Source organism: Mus musculus, chromosome 1, assembly GCF_000001635.26.
Source record: "Mus musculus strain C57BL/6J chromosome 1, GRCm38.p6 C57BL/6J".
In the NCBI taxonomy this organism is placed as follows: domain Eukaryota; kingdom Metazoa; phylum Chordata; class Mammalia; order Rodentia; family Muridae; genus Mus; species Mus musculus.
In genome coordinates, this window is record NC_000067.6 from 38,404,159 (window position 1) to 38,427,788 (window position 23,630).

Genomic DNA, 23,630 nt, shown 5'->3' on the forward strand with positions numbered 1-23,630 from the left:
TGGAGGAAAACTCACTCACTCACTTGCTCATTGACTTGATGTCAGGGCCACAGTCTAGGAGGGACAGATACACAGTAAGTATCTGAGGCTGATACACAGTAAGCACCCGAGGCTGATACACAGTAAGCATCCGAGGCTGATACACAGTAAGCATCCGAGGCTGATACACAGTAAGCATCCGAGGCTGATACACAGTAAGCATCCGAGGCTGATACACAGTAAGCATCCGAGGCTGATACACAGTAAGCATCCGAGGCTGATACACAGTAAGCATCCGAGGCTGATACATAGTAAGTATCTGAGGCTGTCAGTAAAAAGGAGCCCTAGCTTTCTGTCTGGGGGAGATGGTATATTTCAGGAGAGAGGGAAAGATGATGGTTGGAGAATCGCCAACCCAGTGAGGCAAAAGATAACAAGAAAAAAACCCAGACACCCCTCCATTACCAACTTACTAACGGCACCTGAGGGGCTGGGGTTGGTGTCCAAGACTACACTGACACCACTACTACTTCATCTAGTACTAGACTTCCTGAAGGTTCTGAGAGGAGGAGAGCTCAAAGGGTTCACTCTCCTCTCACACAGTCCTCATGCCCAGGCCCAGCCAGTACATGTGTAAAAACTTCAGCCTCTTATGTGGGCAACAACCCATCCACTCCATGGCTCCAGTCTTTCTCTTTGCCTGATAGGAGGAGGGCTGAGTCAGAAGCAGCGCCCAGGGGGAGGCTCTGAGGCAGTGCAGTAGGAAGGTTAGGGATGGGGTAGACAGGGGGATGAGACTGTCATTGGCTGTCTTTATAGACTGAAAGCTTTAAACTTGACTGGAGGAATCTGATTTACTTAAATGAATTTCAATTTCCTTAAAGCATACCTTTTTGATGTATACATTACTCAAGTCTTTATTTCATCTTCAAGCCCTGTCTACAGATAAGAACACAAAGCCCAGATTTGAGCATGATGGATGGTAGGCACCTGGAGTCCCAGCAACTGGGCAATGGGGGCAGAAATATGGGGTCCAGCCAGCCTGGGAAAGCAAGGATGAAGGAGAATGATAAGGGATGCCAAATGATAAATTTCTTCAGAATGGATACAAGATGGTGTGAGGAGGCATGTCTAATTACAGTGAGAGAGGGTGGTGTTCAAATGTGGTCGCCACAGCCAGTCAAAGGGGCCTAAATATGGAGTGTTTCGCCGCAAATGAAAATACACTGAAAGAGTTAGGAAAAGCTTATCAGCATCAAAAACTATCCATGATTTAATCCAAAATGAAGCATGTAGCGCAGATTTTCTTAAATAAAACACAGACTCAACATAATTAAAGGAATGAACCTTTGTCCCTTGACCACAGCTTTCTTCAGAAGCAAAAATAAATAAATAAATTAATTAAAAATAAATAAATAAATTTAAAAAATCATTATGAATTAAATACTCCAACTTTAGTTATTCTGACCAACATCCATGTTTAAAAGGATTTTTAAAATAGCACTTTTCAGGAAGAAGAATATCCTGTTTTTAAAAACAATTTGTGAAGGTAAAAAATTTAAGTCAAGTAATTATATAATAATACTTTAATGTGTTGGCAATTCACATAAAAACATGTAGGGTATTCAAAAGGTAGGGACATGCAAATGTCCTCCTTTTTACAAGGAATGACCATACCACCTGGTATAGTTTATTTTGGTGTTCTGTCTAGTGCAATATCAGTTTTCTGAGAACTGTGATATTTTTTATTTCCGTGAAAAAAATATGAGGGAAGAAAAACTATAGGTTGATGATGAATTCCTGATTGTAAGTTAGAACACGCTAGCTAATAGGGTGCAAGAGCCCAGCCTGTCCACTTGTGTGTGAAACATTCGTGAAGAGGGAGGCAGTGGGAAGGATGGGTAAACACAACATCAGAGAAATTTAAAACCTGCAATGTGGCATAGAAATAATACAGCAATACAGCATCATCTCTACCTCGGGAGCTTCTGATTCTAATTAAGTTTAGAGGAAAAAAATCCCAAGGCATCCCTGCCTGACTCAGAATGTGTCATATTCAAGGATGCTCGAGTGATAAACGGGTACATACAGATATGAATCCTACTGCAGTTTCCACCTAACATCTGTCTTGTTGGTCTTTAGCTGATCTCTTTAATGGTGTCATCTCAGTGTACCCCAAAGCACGGGGCGGGGTAAGCTTCTAGACTGCTGTTTCATTCAGAGTGACTTTGGTGACTCAGGTGGCCATCCTCAGAACCACTAGCGATCCCTTTGATAATGTGGCCACAGAACTTCCTTCTTCTGGGAACTCTATACGCATGACCAAAACATTGAGAAGATTTTAAAGAGCGTCCTTACCCGAATTATTTCTTCCACACAGCTGTTGTTTTCTCCAGATCTACTCTCCTGAAAGCAAAGGAAAGATAAATCAGGCTTGACTGAATGGAATTATGGTCACAGAGAGATGGGGACAATCAAACTTCCAAGTCACCTGGGGGATAAAGCAATGTTGACCTAAAGGGCTGTTTAAGGCAGGGAGTGCTGACAGGGCTACCCCTGATGGACAGCTCTCATTGGTCAGTTCCTGCTGTGGTTTGCAGAGTCATGTATGTGTGCCCTTGACATAGCCCAGAGCTCTCCTTCTATGTTAATTGAAGTGAGGAAAGTTCCCAGAAATACTGCAAACGTTCCACAATTCTGAGATCCATCCATCCACCCTGGGCTTCATCCAAGTTTGGAAAACGTTGACTTTGCCACAAAGTAAAGATCCAGTCTACCCATGATATATGTGCTGTGGACCGGATGAAAGTATGGTGGTCACCACAACTTCAATAAAAATCTAGATCATAGTCCTCAAATCCCATACTGAGCAGCAGGATGAGTCTAAAACAAAATACAGAGTAAGAACAGCCAGGTTCCACTGGGTGTTGCCAAGAGTGCTGATGTCAGATCTCACCAGAACCACTTGCTCTGCCATTACCCATGCTGCCGTGCACTGTAGGCAGTGCTGAGGTGTGGTGGCCTCAGGTCACAGGGGACTGGAGAGCATGTTAAGGTCTATAGACACTGTTTAGTTACTGCTGGTTACACAGCCAAGAGCCGAGCAGAGGACGTGGTTTTATGGGAACATAAAAGCAATGAGCATCTACTGTTGGGTGTGCTGCCTGCGGTCCCGGGGAAGCCATTCTGCGGGCCCTGTAATTCAAGGGTGCTAACCGCAGCACAGGGCAACACACTAGAATGAGACATTTGTGTGTGGGGGTGATCTGTTCATCAAACCAACTGCCCTCTCTTTCCAGCTCTTTCCTCCAGGAATGTCTTCTGTAGTTTTCTAGCTAATTCTAGGGCTTACTTGGGGTCATACCTTATGCACAGTCTCCTCAGAGCGGCTATACATGAACCTGGTGTTCTCCGCAGTATGACCTTCCTCAGCCTAGCCCCCCCATACACCCCAAATGATCCCTTCACTTAGCACACACTCTATATACAACGTGTCAAATAAACTGAACAGTGTTCTTCACACCGTATGCACCGTCGTGTGTAATATGCATGTCAGCTGATGGCAAGCAAAGTAATGAATGTGTTTCTTCCTGTAGTTATTTCATCTCAGCGTGTCATTTCAGACAGGGGCTTACTACACAGCCTGGACTACTTTGAAACCTGCCATTCCCAGTCACAAGCTCTCAAGTTCTGGGATTCTATACATTACCACACCAGGGTACACAAAGCTGATCAGAGTCAACTCTAATGTTCAAAAGGTTCACAGTGGCTTCACAGAGATGGATGTCTCCTCACTCCTTGCCCCGCCTAATAGGTCAGCATGAAGGAAGATACTGGACTTGATAAAGTCTCACAAGTGACTTCACCTTTTTTCTGGCACAGGACTGGTGATTTGTATGGCCCCTACCAACTGAGGCCCAAGAAGTACACATGACTTTGAAAAAAGACATGTGATACAAGAACAGTGACTCAACTGGATTATGGGATGCCTGGTGCTAGCAATAGAAAATTTCCTGTCTATGGATATTCCCCAACAATAAACACTGTCCTTGAAATATGTCCTCCTTCAAAGCAGGCATGGCCTAATGTGTCTGCAAAGGAGAAGCCTGGAACAATTGTCACAAAGGCTACATAGAAAAGTCTTAGTCACACCAGGGCTTCATTCCCGTAGAATAGCCCCTCTGGTATTTAAGTGGGAAGAATTAGTGGCCTCAGTTGGAAAATTTATCTCCAAAGCCACAACCATTTTTCTCACATTCAAGTCCCCAACCATTCGTAGGAGACATCATGCTGACTAAGCAAATGCTAACCGTTAGCTCAATATACTTCCTGTTTTCTACCTCAGAAACAATTAGAAGGAAAAATGTGACCTCACCTTACCCAGGGAACAACAATCTACTAGAAATACTTCAAATTCAACTTTAGGTTTAAGCCCTTAAATAAGCCTCCTCTGAGGACAGAGACAGGGTAAGAGTCAGAGAAAAGGTCTGCTGATTTTATTTCCTACATATGTCAGAGAGGCAACATCCATGTGGTCTCATTGACATGACTGTCTCAACAAGACCTGAGCAAGGACAACAGGGACTGACATGCGGACATAGAAGAGGGACTCTCATGGGGTCTTAGCCCTACACAGAAAACCACAGGTAGCTAAGGGATGCTAGGGATGCGAAAGACAGAGAGATGGTCTTCACCAAGGAAGAGCTCACTGATTGGTTACCCAGGACCAAATGATCATCCTTGAAAATATAAATGCAAGTTTCACCAGGATGGAGCAGGCTACATTTACATGCTTGAGAGAGAGAGAGAGAGAGAGAGAGAGAGAGAGAGAGAGAGAGAGAGAGAGAACAATCAAAGTATTAGACGCCTTGAATTTGAGAGAGAGAGAGCTCAAGGAAAGGGCTAGTGGTAGAAGAGGGGGAAATAATACAATCATATTTAGTTTAAAAAAGATCTGAAAGTAATGTCTCCTTTGAAAGCTAAACGTTAATTCCCCTTGATGTGCTGTACGCAGGGGACACGCTGTTCCTACTATCCTGTAAGTTCCCTCTGCCTTACTATAGTAAGGGCACATGAAGAGAAATGTGTAGTGGATGCACCTTGGTCCCCAATGCTGATGGAGTACATAGGATTATGACACTGGCTCACCTTGATGGCTGTGCAGACCTGGTGGACAGGACAGACAGACAGAGGCCATCAAGAGAGAGCACCAAACTGAGGAGGCCAGGACTATAACTTCCAGTAGCCATCTCAGGAAGTCTCATCCTTGCATCAGAGCCTGAGTAAGGCATGCAGAGTGAGCCCCCGAGTCTTCTACACAACAATTCTGAGGACTCAAGACGGAAACCATATTGGTTTGAACCTCCAGGGCTCCGATTGCACTGGGGTGGCTCCATGGCATGGCATTGAAGGAAGTCTGATTCAGAAGGCACCTAGGGGCTCTTTCAGCAAAAACCAATGACTTTAACAGACAAGGAAACTTGGCTTAAAGAAATAAAGGGCACTATCCAGAATCCCTATGTCAGCAACAGTAGCAAAGGCAGAGCCACACACATTTCTATCACCCCACCAGTGACTTTTCTAGTTCAGGCAAACTCCCTGCGCTCAGTCCTGGGGGCTGCAAGTAGTTGACATGACATTCATGCTCACAGTGGAGAGATCAAAGGATTCTGGGAGCGTGAGCGTCTTCATCTGTTGATGTTACTACACATTATTCAACATGTAACCATGGTCTCTCAGTCAACTGACCTCTACATCATACACACAGAAGCAGGGAGGGAAAGGGGAGGAGAAAGATAGTCAGAAGTCATTCTCCTCTCTAACCAATACAATGAACAGGAAGGGTATGTATGTCCTCAGAAATGGGCGCACAGGAACCCACTTGGTCTTTTTCCAAATGTACAGAAGATCAGTGAGTGGGGGAGAGGTAAAGGAGGCCGAGGAGCCTTCTGGTTTGGGGAATCTCTCTCAATTCGGATTTCTACTATAGTTATGTGCTTTGATTATTATTTATACTTCGATAACTTTCTCTGTTTATGGGTAAGGCTGAAACATGCATGCAATTTACATCTCCAAATTTGTGCTTGTATTTTTTTTTTTCACAATGAAATCACTGCTTCCCTTGGAAAGGTACCCACTGAGAAGGAGGCTGCACCATGTAAAATTTAATTACTCTGCATTTTTTTTTTTGAGGACTTGTGGCTGTTGTCTCATGCTGAGCCACTGAACTGTTGCTCAGTTGTTTACTGTGACTTTGATGACCCCCCCCCCCCATTTTTCAATCATTGCATTTTGAAATCTGTCTTAACAGTCTCACCTCATTGAAACTCCAACTAAACTTCAATTAAAAGCTAGCATCCCTGGCTGATTCTCCTCAGTCTTGGTTGTTCTATGCTTTCCCCAAATCCTAGCACTCACACACACTGCAGAGCCTGCCAGGGAAATGTGGAGACTGAAGTTCTGGGAGAGAAGAGCGCCAGAGGCAGCCAGCAGCACAGCATCGTGTCCCTAATTGCCATGCTGAGCACAGCTCCCTGGAAGAAGCAAGGCTTAAGGAGAAAAGGCTCTATCAAATCAGAGCGAAATGGCATCTCATGGCAGAGGGGGATGAGCCGCACACAGCACTCACATTGGAAACAGTTTAACTCTTCATCAGACACATTGTAGCAAAACTTTCATTCATAAACAGTGCTGACAGAGGCCACAACAGTTATCAGCAAATCCTCAAAAATCCTTAAACATTTAGAAATTGTTTATCCCACACATACACCTAAATATTTCTACAGGACTATCTTGAAACACATCTTACTATTTTCCATGTACAGAAAACCTGAGACAAAGAAATGCAGTATTGCATCAATGCCATGAAAACCGTGCCTGGAGATCTAAGCTAACACCAGGAACTCCCAAAACTCTGTGTCCGGGGAGGGGTCATCTCTACCATTAAGTTCCAGGCCTTACCCTTGAGCACAGGGTGACTTGTGAGCCATGAAACAGAGAGCCCTGCTACCCTGACAAGCCGGCCCCTGAAGGACCACACTCTCCTTCCCTTATCTGAAGCTGGAGCCTCTGTCTCCTCTCTGCTCCTCAGTGCCAACTGCTCTGCTCTGCTCACCCATGGTTCTTTCCCTCCGCTACTTCCACCCAGCTCTGCCTGTGGAATGCTAGTGTCATCACCATCACAGTGTGTGCACAACACAAAAGCATTTAAAATGCCAGGCAGTGCACACGAGGTGTATTTGAAACACACATGAACTTCACGTTTAGACAGGGGAACCAGCCCCAAAATATCTTGCTGGGTATTTGCAAATCTTACAAATTTTAAACACATCTACACAATGGAACTCTTCTGGCCTGCTGCCTTCTGGGGAAGGGAGAACCAACCTGTATCATCCTTTAATGAAAAGAATAAAGCAAGGATATATTCTGGGCACCACTGCTTGCAAGAGCAGTTTAGAGTGGACATGCTACCTCTCGTGTATGTGCTCACAACCAGGTCCTGGCATAGCAAATGGTGCGAAATCAACAGTTAATCCTACAGGATGCCTGCTGAATGACAAAATGTGTAGCCAATTTATTCACAAAGAAAATTAGATTTTTGTTTTTAAATCAAAAGTTCTGGGGAACGGGGAGCAGGCAAAATTGATGAAGAGCGGAGTTTGAACTCCCAGCGTCCATGTAAAACGTCAGGTACAGTGGCATGACTTGTATCCCTGGTGCTGGGAGTGTGGAGGATAATCTGCAGAATTCACTGGCCCCAGTATCACCCATTATTGAGCTCTGGGCTCAGCTAGTGACCCTGCCTTTAGAAACCAAGGGGATGCTGATTATGGGGTGGATCCCTGGATATGGCAGTCTCTACATGGTCCATCCTTTCATCTCAGCTCCAAACTTTGTCTCTGTAACTCCTTCCATGGGTGTTTTGTTCCCAAATCTAAGGAGGGGCATAGTGTCCACACTTGCATACACTAGCAAAATTTTATTGAAAGGACCCAGATGTAGCTGTCTCTTGTGAGACTATGCTGGGCCTAGCAAACACAGAAGTGGATGCTCACAGTCAGCTAATGGATGGATCATAGGGCTCCCAATGGAGGAGCTAGAGAAAGTAGCCAAGGAGCTAAAGGGATCTGCAACCCTATAGGTGGAACAACATTATGAACTAACCAGTACCCCGGAGCTCTTGACTCTAGCTGCATATATATCAAAAGATGGCCTAGTCGGCCATCACTGGAAAGAGAGGCCCATTGGACTTGCAAACTTTATATGCCCCAGTACAGGGGAACACCAGGGCCAAAAAGGGGGAGTGGGTGGGCAGGGGAGTGGGGGTGGGTGGATATGGGGGACTTTTGGTATAGCATTGGAAATGTAAATGAGCTAAATACCTAATAAAAAATGGAAAAAAAAATAAGTTAAAAAAAAAAAAAAAAAAAGAAACCAAGGGGAGATTGATAGCAGATGTCAATCTATGGTCTCTACATGTGTGTGCACACATCTGCTTGCACAAACATGCACTCTTACACAGCAGAAGCTATCAGATGCCAACCTCTGGTCTCACACTCGTACTCACATAAACACTATACATGCACAAATGAAATTAAAAAAAAATTAATGACCAGGGCAGTTGCCTGCATTATAAGAGCTATCTTTGTTTTCACTAAAACATTAACAAATAATAACTGTCTTAAAGACTAATCTTAGAACATCAACATTTACTTGCTTCATTGAGATTAAACGCATACCTACTGGCTCATGAACTACTTGACAGGCCCCCTCTCTCCTAAATTCCCACACTGGCACCTGTAAATCAAGCAATTCATGAGCAAGCGATATTCATAAAGGGTTGCTGGGTGAGCATCTCTTATAAAAACTTCAATTCAAAATATCTAAAAATATGAGCATGAAAAGAATGTCACACATGGAGAATTCCACATCTCATCTCAAATGACACATGATGGTCAGAAGTCAGGCACATAAACACACCACATAAAGTTTTCTATGATCTATGTGTATACAGTACATGCCAGCCATAAACACATTTCATTTAGACTTCAGGCTTATCCCATGCAACCTCATTATACATATGAAAATATTCCAAATATTTTAAAACACCAAATGCTTATGAAATGCTTAATCCTAGCAATTTGAGATAGAATAATCAACTATTACAGATTTAATACTCCTATCAGATTCCTAGCAACAGGATAAGGTCGCCGAGTTATATTATGATAACGAAAGCTAGTGACATCAATCGGAGCTTGTAGATAAAAGTACACATGGCTGTCAGCAAGTTTAGTGGTGTATCAGTGGGCTGCCCTTGTCAAAAGCCTATTGATGTCATGAAGGAATTAGACACAGAGACAGTGGCTTTATATCTTGGTCACTGATGGATATTGAGTGCTTTGCTGTGGGGTCATGTCTCAATGAAGTGCCCAGTGCTGAAGTCAGGGTCATCTTCCAGACTGTCCTGACGACATGGGGTAAACAAACCACAAGGCAGTCATCTAAGAACACTTGTAATCAACATTGACAAGAACATGGCAAGACCTCTTCGTTCTTCATCCTGAATCACTCCTCCCAGCAAGAAGAAGCAGGGTGGAGATGGGTGATAGGACCAAGGTGTTCGACACTCGCTCACCAAGCAAGCCTTCAGAGAGACATGAAAGGCGCCATTTCCTCTCCAGTTCTGTCCTGAATTTCATCCTGACCCCAATTATCTATCTGCCTCCTAATCTAAGAAAGAACAAATGATATTTTCTTTCTGAATAGCAGGTTTACTGATAGGATATCTCTAAAACACATCCTCTTAAAGGATGAGGAAAATAATCAGAAAAACCACATTTGGTAAACGAGTACCATCACGAACGTCTTTCCTTCTAAGCATGAAATTCTGAACACAGAGACTTGCAGGATGGAAAGAGTAATCCAAGGTGGCTGATGAAATTAACCAATTAAAGAAACTTAGAACTCCTCTAATCTGTGTCCCCAGGTTAGACATATAATCAATTTTCTCTCAAGTAAGAATATAAATGGCACCGTGGTACTGTGAATTTGATCATACAGGCTGAAATCCCTAATCTAACATGTTTTAAAGCACTTTCCTATTTTCAGATCTAAATATTGCCCTAATTTGATTCTTCTTGCTGTGATAAACACCATGAACAAAAGCAATCCGGGGAGGAAAGGGTTTATTTGGTGTAGCCTTGGCTACTTGGCATAGTATTTGGCTACGTAGTCCATCATCGGGAATGCCAAAGTGGGAAGTGGAAACAGGAACCTGGAGGCAGGAACTGAAATAGAGAGCATGCAGGAGTGCTACTTACTGTCTAGACTTTGTGGCTTGCTTAATTATATGACCCAGTGATACCTGCCTATGGATAGCACCACCCACAATGGGCAGGGGCCAAGGGATTTTGCAAACCCAGTTTTATAGGGTCCTTGGACTGTCTCTAGCCTTTCTATACTTCAATGTTCTCATTCTTTTTTTTTAATTTAGCTAAAAAAAAATTTCAAAGTGTGTGTGTGTGTGTGTGTGAAGCCTAAGAAAGCTAGAAAGGGGTGTTAGATCCCCTGAAGCTGGGATTAACAGGAGGTCCTGAACCACTAAATGTAGGTATTGGGAACCCAACTCCAGTCTTCCAAAAAAGCAGCAAGTGCTCTCAACCACAGAGCCATATTTCTAGCCTCTAAGTTGTAGAAAGTTCACATTTATTTACTTAATTTGTGACTGCTCGTAAGTACATGAGTGTGGGTATGGCATGGCATGGCACATATTTTGGGGCAGTATTTTATTTTCCTATCATGTCCGTCCCAGCGATCAAACTCCAATCATTGGGCTTGGTAGCAGGCAGGGGCCCTTACAGACCGAGCAATCTCACGGTCTCATCTTTCTCATTCTAAGAACAGGAATAAGAACAGTACTAAGCACACATGGAGGCTAAATGAGGCACTGCATACAGAACATTGAACACGTGCCTTCCACATGACAGCTGATCAATGAATAGGAAGAACTCTTATTGTTAGAATTACACAGACATCATGTTAAACACACAGGAAAGCAATTGTTACTAGTGTGTCACATCGAATTTAGGAAGACCAGATGATGTTAACTCTACTATTTTGCCTGTTTCTAAAATACCATAGATCTTCCAGATTTCTGTAAAACAGAAAGTTCTTAGGGCAGATGAAGATATCTGAATAAGGTATTCTTATGCTTAGATGGATTGGTAGCTAATTAATAACATTCCCTAACATTTAGTATCTGGAATGATTTAGATGTTAAGGATTCTGAAGTGAAATAAAATGATAAAAATCCATACCACTGCAGAGCTTGTATCTTAATAATGAGATCTAGGAAAGTAATAAAAAAAAATCACACAGCATGGTAGAAGATGAAATGTTAACAGGGAAACTATGAGATGGCGTCATAGCATGTGGGGCTCCATGAGTGACAGGCTTGTATGAGGAGAATATTGCTTCTAACACGCAAGACAAGGTTTGTCAACATGACACAAGCCGAAGTCATCTGCGAGGACTCTGTAAGATCTACCAGTAGGCAACCTTGTGAGGCACTATCTTGATTAGTGATTTGTGTGAATGGGCCCAACCCGTTGTGGGTGCTATCACCCCTGGGCAGGTGGCCCTGGTGTGTATAAGAAAGCAAAGTGAGCCAGCCACCAGGGGCGAGCCAGCAGGCAGCATTCCCTCACAGTTCCTGTTTCAGCTCCTGCCTGAGTGCCTGCCCTGAGTTCCCTTCAGAAGAGAGTGTAAGAGGGACATGCAAGCTGACATAGACCTTTCCTCTCCATGCTGTTTTCAGTCGTGACATTGTATCCCAGCCACAGAACCCCTAAGAAAAGGATTAACATGTAGTGTGCACTGAACTGCCCCATCCTCTTTTCCCTTCTTGCTCCCTACTCCCCTTTGCTCTCTTGTAGTCTCATGACCCCATGGGCTTTGTCTCTTAGATTATTCTTCTGAGAATGCCCCAAGAGTAGAAATAAGATGTTGGCACAGGAGCACAGTGTTTCTTCCCGACACACAGAGAAGATTAACACAACAAACGCTTGAAGTGAAGAAATGGTTAAAATCGATATTCAGAAAAAGAAAATGACACGTAGGTAAAAGTTAGTATGTTATTCATCCCTGTTGGGGGTTTGACAGGTATGTTCCTCACGGGTCTGCATGCTGGAGGCGTGGTCTGTACTGGAAGGTGAGGGCATCTCTGAGCAAGAGAGAGGTCTATGCTACTCTAGTGGAATGAATTAGTGTTTGTGTGTGACTGGGCTGTTAAAAAGCAGGTCCACACCACATGGCTGCTCTCTTTCCCAAGTATCTGTGTCTCTTTCTGAGTCTCAGCCAAGGGCCCCTGTGACACCAGTGTCATGTGCTTGGGCTTACCAAGCAAGTGCACTCTGAACAGCGGTTCTCAAGGACAACGACATCTTCCAGTATAAGGCAGCTGACACAGGGACCCCATGCTATCCCATAGCATTGCTGATCCTGACATCTACTGTGTTCACAGCTCAACTCCAGCTGCCCCCATTTCCTATCTCTTCCCTAGTTGCTTGGTTCTTAACTGTTGGTTTTGCTTTGTTTTTTTTGTTTGTTTGTTTGTTTGTTTTTGAAAAAAAAAGTCGTACTGCAGACAACCATCAGAATTATTATTTTTCTACATTTTTAAAATTTCTGTGCCTGCGTTGCCTTTTAGAATGTTATCTAGGGAAAGCACTGCTCAAGGCTTTCACAGACTTGCCGAGAGGGACACTGAGGCTCAGGGAAGAGAAACACCAACCCAAAACACAACTCTCACTTTTTAGCTTCTTTTGTAATTTTGCCTGTAGAGAAATCAAGGTCTACATTCAGACAGGCTGGTGCCTTTTGCTCTCCCAGGAAACCATAATAGCTACAAAGTTACCCAGTGGTGCCTAAAACGATGTAGACCTGTGGTTGTAGCAATAAACTGGTATCTGTAACTCCCACTGTACTTCAGAGCCGAGAGAGACAGGGTTTGTTATCCGGCTAATAAACAACCTGCCATCACTTCCAACAATTAGAGCAAGTGGTCCTTTCTTAGACACATCAGAGAGTAGCCTTCCATGTTAACTTTTCTCTTCCATTAGCTCAGGTCTAAGACCAAACGGCTCTGGCCTGAAGTCACGGAGACACTTAATGAAAGGCGTTTTATGCCAGTCACGAGCTGGGCACAATGGTGATCAGCAGTAGATCACACCAAGACCAGGCAGGGATGCAGCAGCCAGGCGTGGCTAGCCTGCTACATTAACCACCCCGTGAGCTGAGCAGACACCTCGGCAGTCTCTGCTTCTCATTTAGAAGAACGAAACCAAAGCATCTTAATAGGGACACCGGTGGGCTGAGTTTCATTAGGACGGGCCTTTAAAAGGAGTCAGTGCTGATCAATACAGCCGGTCCCGCTTCCTGCTCCCAATCTGTTAAGCAAGAAAATGCCTTTATGTTGGCACTAATCCACTGTGCCCACAATGAGGAAAAAGGTGCCCCAAGAGGCTGACGATTTAATAATACACTGTTGGCTTTTTTTTTTTTTTTTTTAAGAACCACCACCAAAATAAGACAAAACAGCACTACAGAAGTAAGACAATTGGAAGAAAGCTGGCAGCAAAGTCCCCTTAAAAACATACCAGAATGAGATAAAAGTCAAAAAAGGGGAGAAAGTAGCTATGATCAGAGAACTAGCTGGCTTGTAAAACCCTAGTTCCTAGAGATCTGGCTATTATTTCTAATTCCTGTGCCCAAGGACTCACACTGCACCGGTGCTGTGTTGGCTGGTGGAGGAGCTTCAGGGTTGAACAAACCAGGGTCTACCTTTCACGGAACAGACGCTCTGTGCAGTGGCCAGGCAATAAATAAGTAAACATGGCTACTCTAGAAAATGTGCCTGTACAAATGTAAGAAGGTGCAGAGTGCAGGGACAGCCACGGTTCCTCTCAGCACTGATGTGTCTCTTGTCAGAAAGACAGAGGAGGACGGTTCCCTCATGGAAGCAGTAAAATGAGAGCTCCCACCCATGACAATAGGCACAAAGCCCAAAACAAAACTCCATAAAACCCGGAACGCTCCACAGTACGCAGCCCCTGCTCCTAGGAGTCCCAAGACCCTGTTCATGATTCCGTCGCAGCCATTCTGAAAAGGTAGAGAACAAATCATAGGTTTCTGAAAAGAAATATTGCAAATAACATGGCAGTATTGGAAAATGCTAATGTAAACGCTGCCGGGCCATCTGCTTGGTATTACCACAATGCAGGGAAAGGCTCTGAGAGAAATGATGTTTGAAATCATTAAAAAAATAACATGTCAAGTTTAAAATACTCAAGGATCTTAGAAGCAGCATCAACACATTCTGCAACCATATGGCCCTACAGCAGGTTAAAAAAAAATTCCCCGGCTTGTAGTTCCTACTTCAACCTAATGGTTCCTAAAGCATGCTTGCTTTCCATTTGAGCACTCCCCTCCTACATTGAATTCCCTGGTGTTTATGCTTTTTTGAATTATACTTGAATACAATAACAGTTCCACCTTTTCTCAAGTAGGGGATGATGTGGTATGGGAGAGGGAGTCAGCTGTTCCAGAAGACAGGCAGTGCAGGTGGCAGATAGGACAGTTGAGTGTGTCTTGTTGGACCTCTGACGTAGGAGACTGATTACAGCTTCAGTTGTAGCTGCTAATCCCAGTAGAGAGGCTAATTTTGCAGGCACAGTGCTAACGGCTTTGCATCCATCAGTAATCACTTTCCTAAAGCATGCCCTGTTATTACACACACTTTGTACATGAGCGTCTTCCTCAAGGTCATGTGTATGGCAGGGGGCAGGGCCAACTGTGTAAACACAATTCACGGACCACATCTATGCCTTCAACCATAATTATACATGTCAGTGATCAGTGTTCAGATGGTGGTGAAAACAGATTTGTGTTTTTCAAGGTCAATAAAAGTCTAAAAGCCTTTTCAAGGTTAAAAACACTGAGTATCTCAGGTTAGAGCTAGCTCCCTGACAAGAAAGAAATCAGGAAGAACGGCTTTTCGTTTAACTTCAAAGAACTGAGTAGTGGTCAAAGAAAACTCCCAGAGACAGAGGACACACCAAGAGTTACAGAGTTCAGAAAGCTAACGGCCAATGGTGGGAACACCTCCCGATATTACTGCAGAAAACTAGATCAGAAACAGAGTTCTCAAAAGAGGAATCACACATGGCTCAGAAGCACTTAAAAGAATTGTTCAACGGCCTTACTCATCAAGGGAATGTAGATCAAAAACGACTTTGAGATTTCATCTCATGACAGTCAGAATGGCCAAGATCAATAAAACAAGTGACAGTTCCTGCTGGTGAGGATGTGGGACAAGGGAGCACTCCTCCACTGCTGAGGAGCACGTAGGCTTGGATAACCATTGTGGAATGCAGTGTGGTGGTTTCTCAGGAACATGAAAGATTCCTCTCAAGATTCAGCTACTCTTGGGCCCAAGGATTCTTCATCCTATCACAGAGGCACCGGCTCAACCATGTTCAACTCCTCTATTCATAGCTGCCAGACATTGGATATGGCTTAGATGCCCATCAATGAATGGATATATATAAATGTATATTTACAGAAAGGAATATCCATCTGCCACTAAATAAAAAGACAATACCTATTTTGTTATTGTTGTTATTGTTATTATTATGAGAGAGAAGAAAAGTTGTGGATTTGGGTGGTAGAGACGTAAAAAAGGCTGGGGGAGGGGAAATAGTAATCAGGATATATTGTATAAGAAAATCTATTTTAAAAATTGAAAACAAAGCCCCATTCTTCCTCTGTAGTCAGTCATAAACCTAGAAGTTCAGACTGATTTTTGCAACTGGGTTAATATTTAGTAGTGATTTATAACCCTTTAGCGTTGTATGTATTTTTTATATATACTGCATTCCATGAGGCCTCTTTCTGTAAATCATATTGTACATTGAGCATATTCCATCATTATGGACCTATATGGGTCCACAGACACAGACTTACTATGTCTATTTAGACAAACACTGCCAGTAGGTTCCAGGTCTGCGTTTTCATGTACACTGTGCCTTAAGTCCAACTAGAAAGTAGTTGGTTACTCCCATAACATTGATGCCATCCCTGAGACCACTGGTGTATCTTGACATTCCAGTCACCACTATAAGGAGCCCACTTATCGATACCATGAGCTTCTGCTTCCTTGGGTATCGGATCATATACAGGCATGTTTTAGCTCTGTTAACAGTTCTCAAAGTGTTCTGGAGATAGCACATTCAGGTAATGCTAGCAGTATGGAAAAATACACACATGCAAACTAAGCTGTTGCTGACAAAGGGCGCCAGTGAACCATCGCCACCTGACTTTAGGATGGCAACTAGAAATAAACAAAACCCGTTGGGCTCAGGTATGTGCCTGTAGTCCTGGATATTGGCGCATCTGATGCAGAAGGGTCTCCCGAGGGAAGAGGTCTGAAGTCCTGGGAGACAGAGCAAATCCCATCAAAGTGTGTGGGGGGGGGGGGGGGAAGAAGCTACTTTCTACTTTTAAATGTTTGCATTATTTTCCTCGAAAAATCCCACACAGACACATCTTTTCACCTCATTGAACTATCTGCATAGGTACGAAGGTTTCAAGATGGCTCAAGTGAGTATTTATTTTCTCAATGGGAAAATCTGTTAAACTGATCATTCAGTCTAAATAAATGAATAGTCATAGCTGGTGTCTATGTTTGGGGGCCCTTTTCTAAGCTGTTGCTATAACTGTTATCACTCATACAAGCATAACTGAGTGACTCAGAGCATAACGCTGCACCCTACTTATTTGCAGTAATTATGATTGTCACAGTTAGTTTGTAAGACTGAATAACATTTAACCCCCAAATAATCACACTGATTAGCAAATGGTTTTGCAGCATATAGTTTTAATATAGCCACTGCAAATCTCCTGTGATCAACTATGATCAAAACTGGGATTTTCTTTTCTGGTTCTTGCTTTACTTCCCAGAAGGTTCTTCCAACTCAACCAACCAGAAGCTCATTAGAAAAATAAAATGAAGTAAATGTACCTTGTGGTTTTTAGGTGTGCTGAACACTAAGATACAGGAATGCAATGGCAGAGCGCGCTCACACACACACACACACACACACACACACACACACACACACACACGTAAGCTCCAGCCTGGATCCATGTGACTTTCCACTTTGGATGGTGAAACCTCACAACCATCCTGTAAGCCCCACTCATTTCAACCTTCCTGAAAGCCTTATAAATAATAGATCATCGTCTCGTTTGATGTTCAAAGAATTGAGTGCTGCTCTTTCTACATCTCTCCTAGCCCACCTTCCATAACGGGCAAGTTCTCCTCAAATGGACCTTAAATGCATTCAGTACAGGATCTTATTAATGTTCTCCCCCTGCCTGGAACAAATTAAAGAAACTTTACTGTAATACACTGCATTATTGCTTAGAAAATATTCATGCTCCTCCTCTCTCTAAAAATGGGTGGGCTATCCTCCCCCAGTTCTCAATTCTGGTTGGTCAAATGACTTTGCTTTGAAGTCAATGGGGTAACTGGACACAGAGGGAGACAAAGAAAAAGATGACCTGGCCCTCCCTCCAGCCTCTCCCACCATCAACAGGAGTAAGGCACATGCCTTAGGAGGGATGTGAGCGAAGGAAGGAAAAATCATAGAACGGATCTGAGCACAACTTTTAACAAAGAGCTGGACCTAGCTGTTCCAGCCTAAACTGTCAGGCTTAGGGACGGGAGAAAGAGCAAATGACCACGGTTTTAACCTGCTCAAGGTTGGGGTGTTTCAAACCTCAGTAGTAGCTAGCTGATCCACCCACTTTATGAACATGGCACCAATTTAAAAACCCACCACGGAAAAACAGCTCAGCTCTCCCAGTGCCCTGAGCACATTGGACAATTTGGGTGAATTTCCTTGACTATCATCAGGATCCACTTGCTTAGCTAAGCATTGCTCCTGTCGGCCCATTAAGTCTTTCCCTATTCTCCTCAGATCTACATGACTATAGCTTTTACACTTTTTTTCCCCCATGAGACTTATCCGAATTACATGGAACTGTTAAAATTCCCCATCGCTGGGCTTATTCTGGAACAACTGAGTCAAAGTCCTGGGGCGGGCGGGGCTACTGGCTTCCATTTTTAACAAGCTCCTATGGCACTCTCCTGTTACATCGTAGCCTGGGAAGTACTGAGGTACCAATGTGCTAACTCATCATACCCCTGTCAAAACCAAAGCCCAGAGAATGCAAACAATCTCTGAATCTGTTTATCCCTCGTTTTGTTTTTATGATGGTTTTCTGTCTGCTTTAACATAGTACTTTTTCCTCCCATTCCTTCTAATGATATAAGAGTTCAATTAAAAAGAGGAACTCTGTGTGTGTGTGTGTGTGTGTGTGTTGAGACATGGATCAGCAGCTAAAAGCACTTGGACCTGGGCTCAGTTCCTAGCACCCACGGGACAGTTGACAACCATCTCCCCCACTGCCGAGGGATCTGCCCTCCTCTGATCATGTGACCCTTTCCTGACCTCTGTGGCATATTAGGCACACTTGTGGTATGCATGGAAACACTGGTCACATAAAATAAATGAAGAAAACAGTAGCTTTTAAAGAGATTATTACCACAGCCTTTAGTCTATGATCATAGGCCAACAATATGATTATTTAAGTTGTCTCAATGGCCACTTTGCTTTTAATTTATATGGTTTTTCAAAATGTATTTGGGTTAGGAAGGGAATTCACATAGAACCCATACTGGCCTTACATCTTAAATGTTTTATTTAGAAATTTTAACTGGCTGAAAGCTATATGTACACCTGAAGTGTCCCGTATAAATTGTACACATGACCGGTGTAACGATCTCCACAAAACAGTGAACGCATCTGTTAGCACCTATTGTTATCATCTTGTGTGTGTGCCGGTTGCTCGGAAACTGTCAGACAGACAGGACTATTACTTAGCCTGAGCACACTGCATTTTATTCTGCAAACCTGCCTGTTTAATCACAGTGTTTACACTGTTCCTTCTGCCTGCCCCTCACCTGGAGGCTACTCACAAACATGCATCCTTTGCATTTCTTTTAGAAACAGATGAAATTGGTAACAGGGCAGACTTTCAGCAGCACTGCCATGTCAGATGACAACGTGGATGGAGGGTTCTAAAAACAAACAAACCAACAAAGCAACAAACCAACCACCCAATGTTACCATTACATCTGCGGCTCTGGAAATCTCACCAGATGAGCTCTAGACAAACAGCACAGTCGGGTGACAGAGACATGGGCCCCAAGCTAACTTCCCTGGCTTTGTGTTCTGCTTGCACGCTTTCTGATCCCCCTTCTGCACACATGGGAATGCTGGCCTACTGTACGCACCTGTAATCGGGTGAGTTATACCTTTCATCATGTTGAACCAGTGCCCGAGTCGGTAGAATTCAGGATTTGCAAGCTGTCCCATTTTTAATCCCTGAGTGTATTCCTCACTCCTGTTTAATGGCTCCCTGTTTTCTTAAACGTTTTAGTTCAGAATATATCACCCACGATGCGTAGGTACACATTAAGAACAATAAAATAAATGTTTGTATGCCCGAAGAGTTTAAGCCGAGGCGCTCAGACAATAAACCTAGGCCTCTGTTCCCCTGCTCATCTCCCTATCCCTCCGTTTGCCCAGATGGAGCACATGCCACCCCATGCTCTCCTTCATAGTTTTACTACATGGTTTTATTACTATCAAAATAACTTTCCAAGTTGCTCATAAATTATTCCGTGACCCATTTTCTTGTTAACAGTCTCCATCTGCCACCCCTTTTCCGGTTCCTCTCCTCCAGTGGGGACGGCAGCAGATGAGGAAAGGTGTTTTCTTCCCTGCTTTGGTCACACTGTTTTTGCTTCTACTGGTTCTTCTCGACAGCTTCTGTCACACTCCTAAATGTTCCATGGTTACAACTCCCAGGGTCATTGGTGGCAAATGATTTTGAAAATTTCAAGATCCTTTTAAAAACGCCTCTCCTTTCCAAATCCTCCCTCAGAGCTGAATATAATTGTGTTTGCTTTTTACGTTGCTAAATCAAGGGGCAGACTTCTTATGGTTCATGGACCATCCTTGAATGGACACACTACTCACAATGTGTTCTCTGCGGTGCAGTGTTACACTCAGAGATAGCCTGGGGCAGGGCAGAGTTTCTACAGGGTAGGACAAAATATCCCACAAAGTATCTTTATATGGTCAGTGCTTCATGTACTAGAAAATATCATGATTCTATGTCAACACTCTCACCCCAGGTGATAGACCACCCTCCTAAAGTCTAGATTACTAAGACCCAGCATTCTGCCAGTGTCTAAGGGCTGGTTAGACACACCCAGTCAAGTCTTCAGCCAGTGTCCCAGGGCTGGTTAGACACAGCCAGTCTTCAGACAGTGAGTGTTTCAGGCTGGTGAGACACACTCAGTCTAGTGTTTGTGGTTGGTTAGACACACCCAGTCTTCAGCCAGTGTCTCAGGGCTGGTTAGACACAGCCAGTCTTCAGACAGTGAGTGTTTCAGGCTGGTGAGACACACTCAGTCTAGTGTTTGTGGTTGGTTAGACACACCCAGTCTTCAGCCAGTGTCTCAGGGCTGGTTAGAAACACCTAGCACCACTGTAACAGTCTCTCCCAGGGCTCCACAGTGTAGTCCTGAAGCTGTCCCAAACGACATAGGTAGGAATCATACAATCCTATCTTGTTCTTCATGCTTTCTATCCTGTGTAACAGCTGAGTGTAAAACAGTATTTTATAACCACAGTGTGGATTTTTCAAACCCATTGATGTGTCCTTCCGCTGAAGGCTAAGATACAGAAAAGTTATCCGATGAAGCTGTGACTACACGCATTCAATTTTCTCTTCTTAACTAAAATCTAGAGCCAGAATCCAAAAACTTCCCCTTCCCAACTTTGGTCTTTTAAACAGCTACAGTGGCAATTAAAAAGACTCCTCTGGTCATTCTACACTACTTTAAGCACTTCCTACAATCCCACAACCCTATTTTGGAAAACTAGTATCACAAGTACTTTTTATTAAAATAAATACAGTTTTAAATAGAACTCTCAATAAATTATCTCAGCAGATGTTTTCCACCGAAGGCGCTACAGAAATTTAGCACCAATCCATCCTTCCAGACAGCATCCAACCTTGCTCAGTAAAGACTCCAGCACTCATCTTGTACGGCCATTGATTTTCTTCCCCAGTAATATCAAGAGGCTGAGAAGGAGAATAGTGGGGTCGCTGAAAGGCTGGTATTTCCAGCACTTGCCCTGGGTTTTTGCAATGGTCTATTTCAGAAAACAAAGCAAAACAAAACTAAGCTAATAACTGCTCTTTTTTTTCTGAAAGGATACCTATTATCAAGTAGAAGTGACAGTTCTGCGCTGTAACTGTAGCCCCTTCAGCTGGCTTGTGAATTTAAATGACACCTGATTTAATGTACACAAACGTCAGGAGTCAGATCAGCCTGTGCATTTTTAAACCTCCTTTTATAAAAACTAAATCATCAGAGAAAATTTCAAAGACCCCCCTAACTAGAATTCTTTACTACTACATGAAGTATCCTAAATATATACAAGTATGACTTAGGTATGCTGATAAACATTTGGAGTCCAGTGATAATTTATGTTTTGTGCAGACAACATTATAGGGAACACTAAACAGCTATCTACTAACCTGTTTGTTATGCTTTGATCTACAGACACAATAAATATAATTTAAAGAAGACTGCACACAAAGAAGAGCATCATTAAGCAAGGGTATGTGGTAACACTGTATGAGCGGCTGACAGTTAGCTGAGCAGCCTGAAGCCAAATTAGGACAGATGTGAGGGGTGAAGAACAGGACACGTGCATGCTCCATTCTTGTTTGAAATCCACATGCTACAAAGATGCTGCCTCTTCACAGGAGCGGAACAAACTCTGCACTGGAAATGACAAAAGTGGGCACAAGATACAATATGAGGAATGTCCACATTAGCAGCCTATCTACTCGGAACCTCAAGTCTATGGAACCAGCTTCTAGGAGGAGGAAAATAAAATGGTCCTGATGCAGCGTTTGCCGATAACTCATCTCTATGGGTGGTCTCTGTGTATTGGGCATCTAGTCCTTCAAGATAATTGCTATGGACAACTTGTCAAGGTCTTATGTCCAACTGTCCTAGGGCAGTGTGCTTCTAGCTGCTCTACATGAAGCTTACAATGTAACATTGTAGACTCCAAAATCGCTTACAATGTAGGCTCTAAAATCACTGTTCAATGGGTAACCACCCAACCAAAAGTAAGTGCTGAGAAACCTAATTAAGTATTAGTTCATGGGGATTCTCCCAGTGATGGGGGGGGGGGGGGACGGACAGATTGTGGGCTCTGCCTGAGCACTGCTTCGCAGCTCCATGTTCACTAGACATGGAATAGTACTCCCGGCTCGTGTTGTTAACTGATAGCTGATTCAGCATCACTAAAGAAACTCCAAATCAAGCAAATAGGTGGAGTCATGTGTTTCTTTTCTCAGTTGAAGACTTCGTGGTGCCTTGAGTGTTGCCTATTGCTTTACTGTCCCCTGACAGAATTTGGGGTGCCCATGATGCAGAGAATGTGTTGAAGTAGAAACCAAACAGTGAAGCAAGAGCTATGTGACATATTAAATGAAAGTTAGCTGAGTGGAATGGATAAATAGAACACCCCAGGGCCAAATGGCAAAACTCAGCCACTGTGGCCCAGCCACCACTTGATGGGGAAGGGGGCAACTATGGGCCATTCTAGCCATTGGAAATGGGACAGCTTCTCTGAGTAGGGTCTTGTAAATGGGAAAGGAAAACAACGGCTGTCTTTGTCCAATGAACAATGGGGTCTGTTAAGAGTAGAATAATCCACAGTTGTTTATGCAAGCATGAAAACTACTAATATTAGCCACAGATAATTCATATATCGGGTGACAGAATGAAACTCAGAAAGACCTCCCTAAGCTGATGGGCCAATCCAACAAAATGAAACAGAATCCATATTAGTGGCTCCTGACTTTAGATCCCATGATGCAACCCCAGTAACACAGGGGTTGAAGCTTGGCAAGTCATGGTGAGCCAGCAGTAAAGCAAAGTTGAGGAAATCTTTAATTTGATTAATTATTCAGATCAAAAATTTAGGGGGGGGCAGGCCTACCCCAGACCAAGAGAAGAGAGGTATACTAGGTTCTAGATATTATTTGGTGTGATGTAATGTCTGGATGTGCAGGTAACAGGGCCTGGCTTGTGACAGCCATCTTTTATCTTCAGCTTGACTGACTTTAAGGTCACCTGGGAGTCACCCCTCCTCTGTGTGGGTCTGTGAGAGTGTTTCCTAGAGCAGTTTAACTGAGGAAAGAAGAACCCTGAGGGATGCAGGCAGTATCATTCCACGAGAGTCTCAGGCTGAATTCAAAGGGAAAGAAAGCCCAAAGCACAGAGGTCACTTGTCTTTGCTTGTGTACGGCTGATAATCGCATGTGCCACTTCATGCCCCCACTACCACCACATCTTCCCACCTCGGCCAACTTCATGTGTCACCTCTTAACCACAAGTTAAAATAAATCCTTCTTCCCTTCAGTTGCCTCTG

The 23,630-nt window shown here is 43.5% G+C and overlaps 1 protein-coding gene across 7 annotated transcripts in view; it reads right to left on the reverse strand.

Annotated features, from left to right (window-relative positions):
- Positions 1 to 23,630, reverse strand: part of Aff3 (AF4/FMR2 family, member 3) — a 454,786-nt gene that overhangs the window by 228,766 nt on the left and 202,390 nt on the right. For all 7 annotated transcript variants that reach the window (XM_030251556.1, XM_006495737.4, XM_011238447.3 and 4 more), the window contains one exon: positions 2,338 to 2,385. In XM_030251556.1, the coding sequence (XP_030107416.1) occupies positions 2,338 to 2,385 (48 nt within the window). The remainder of the gene's footprint in view (positions 1 to 2,337; positions 2,386 to 23,630) is intronic.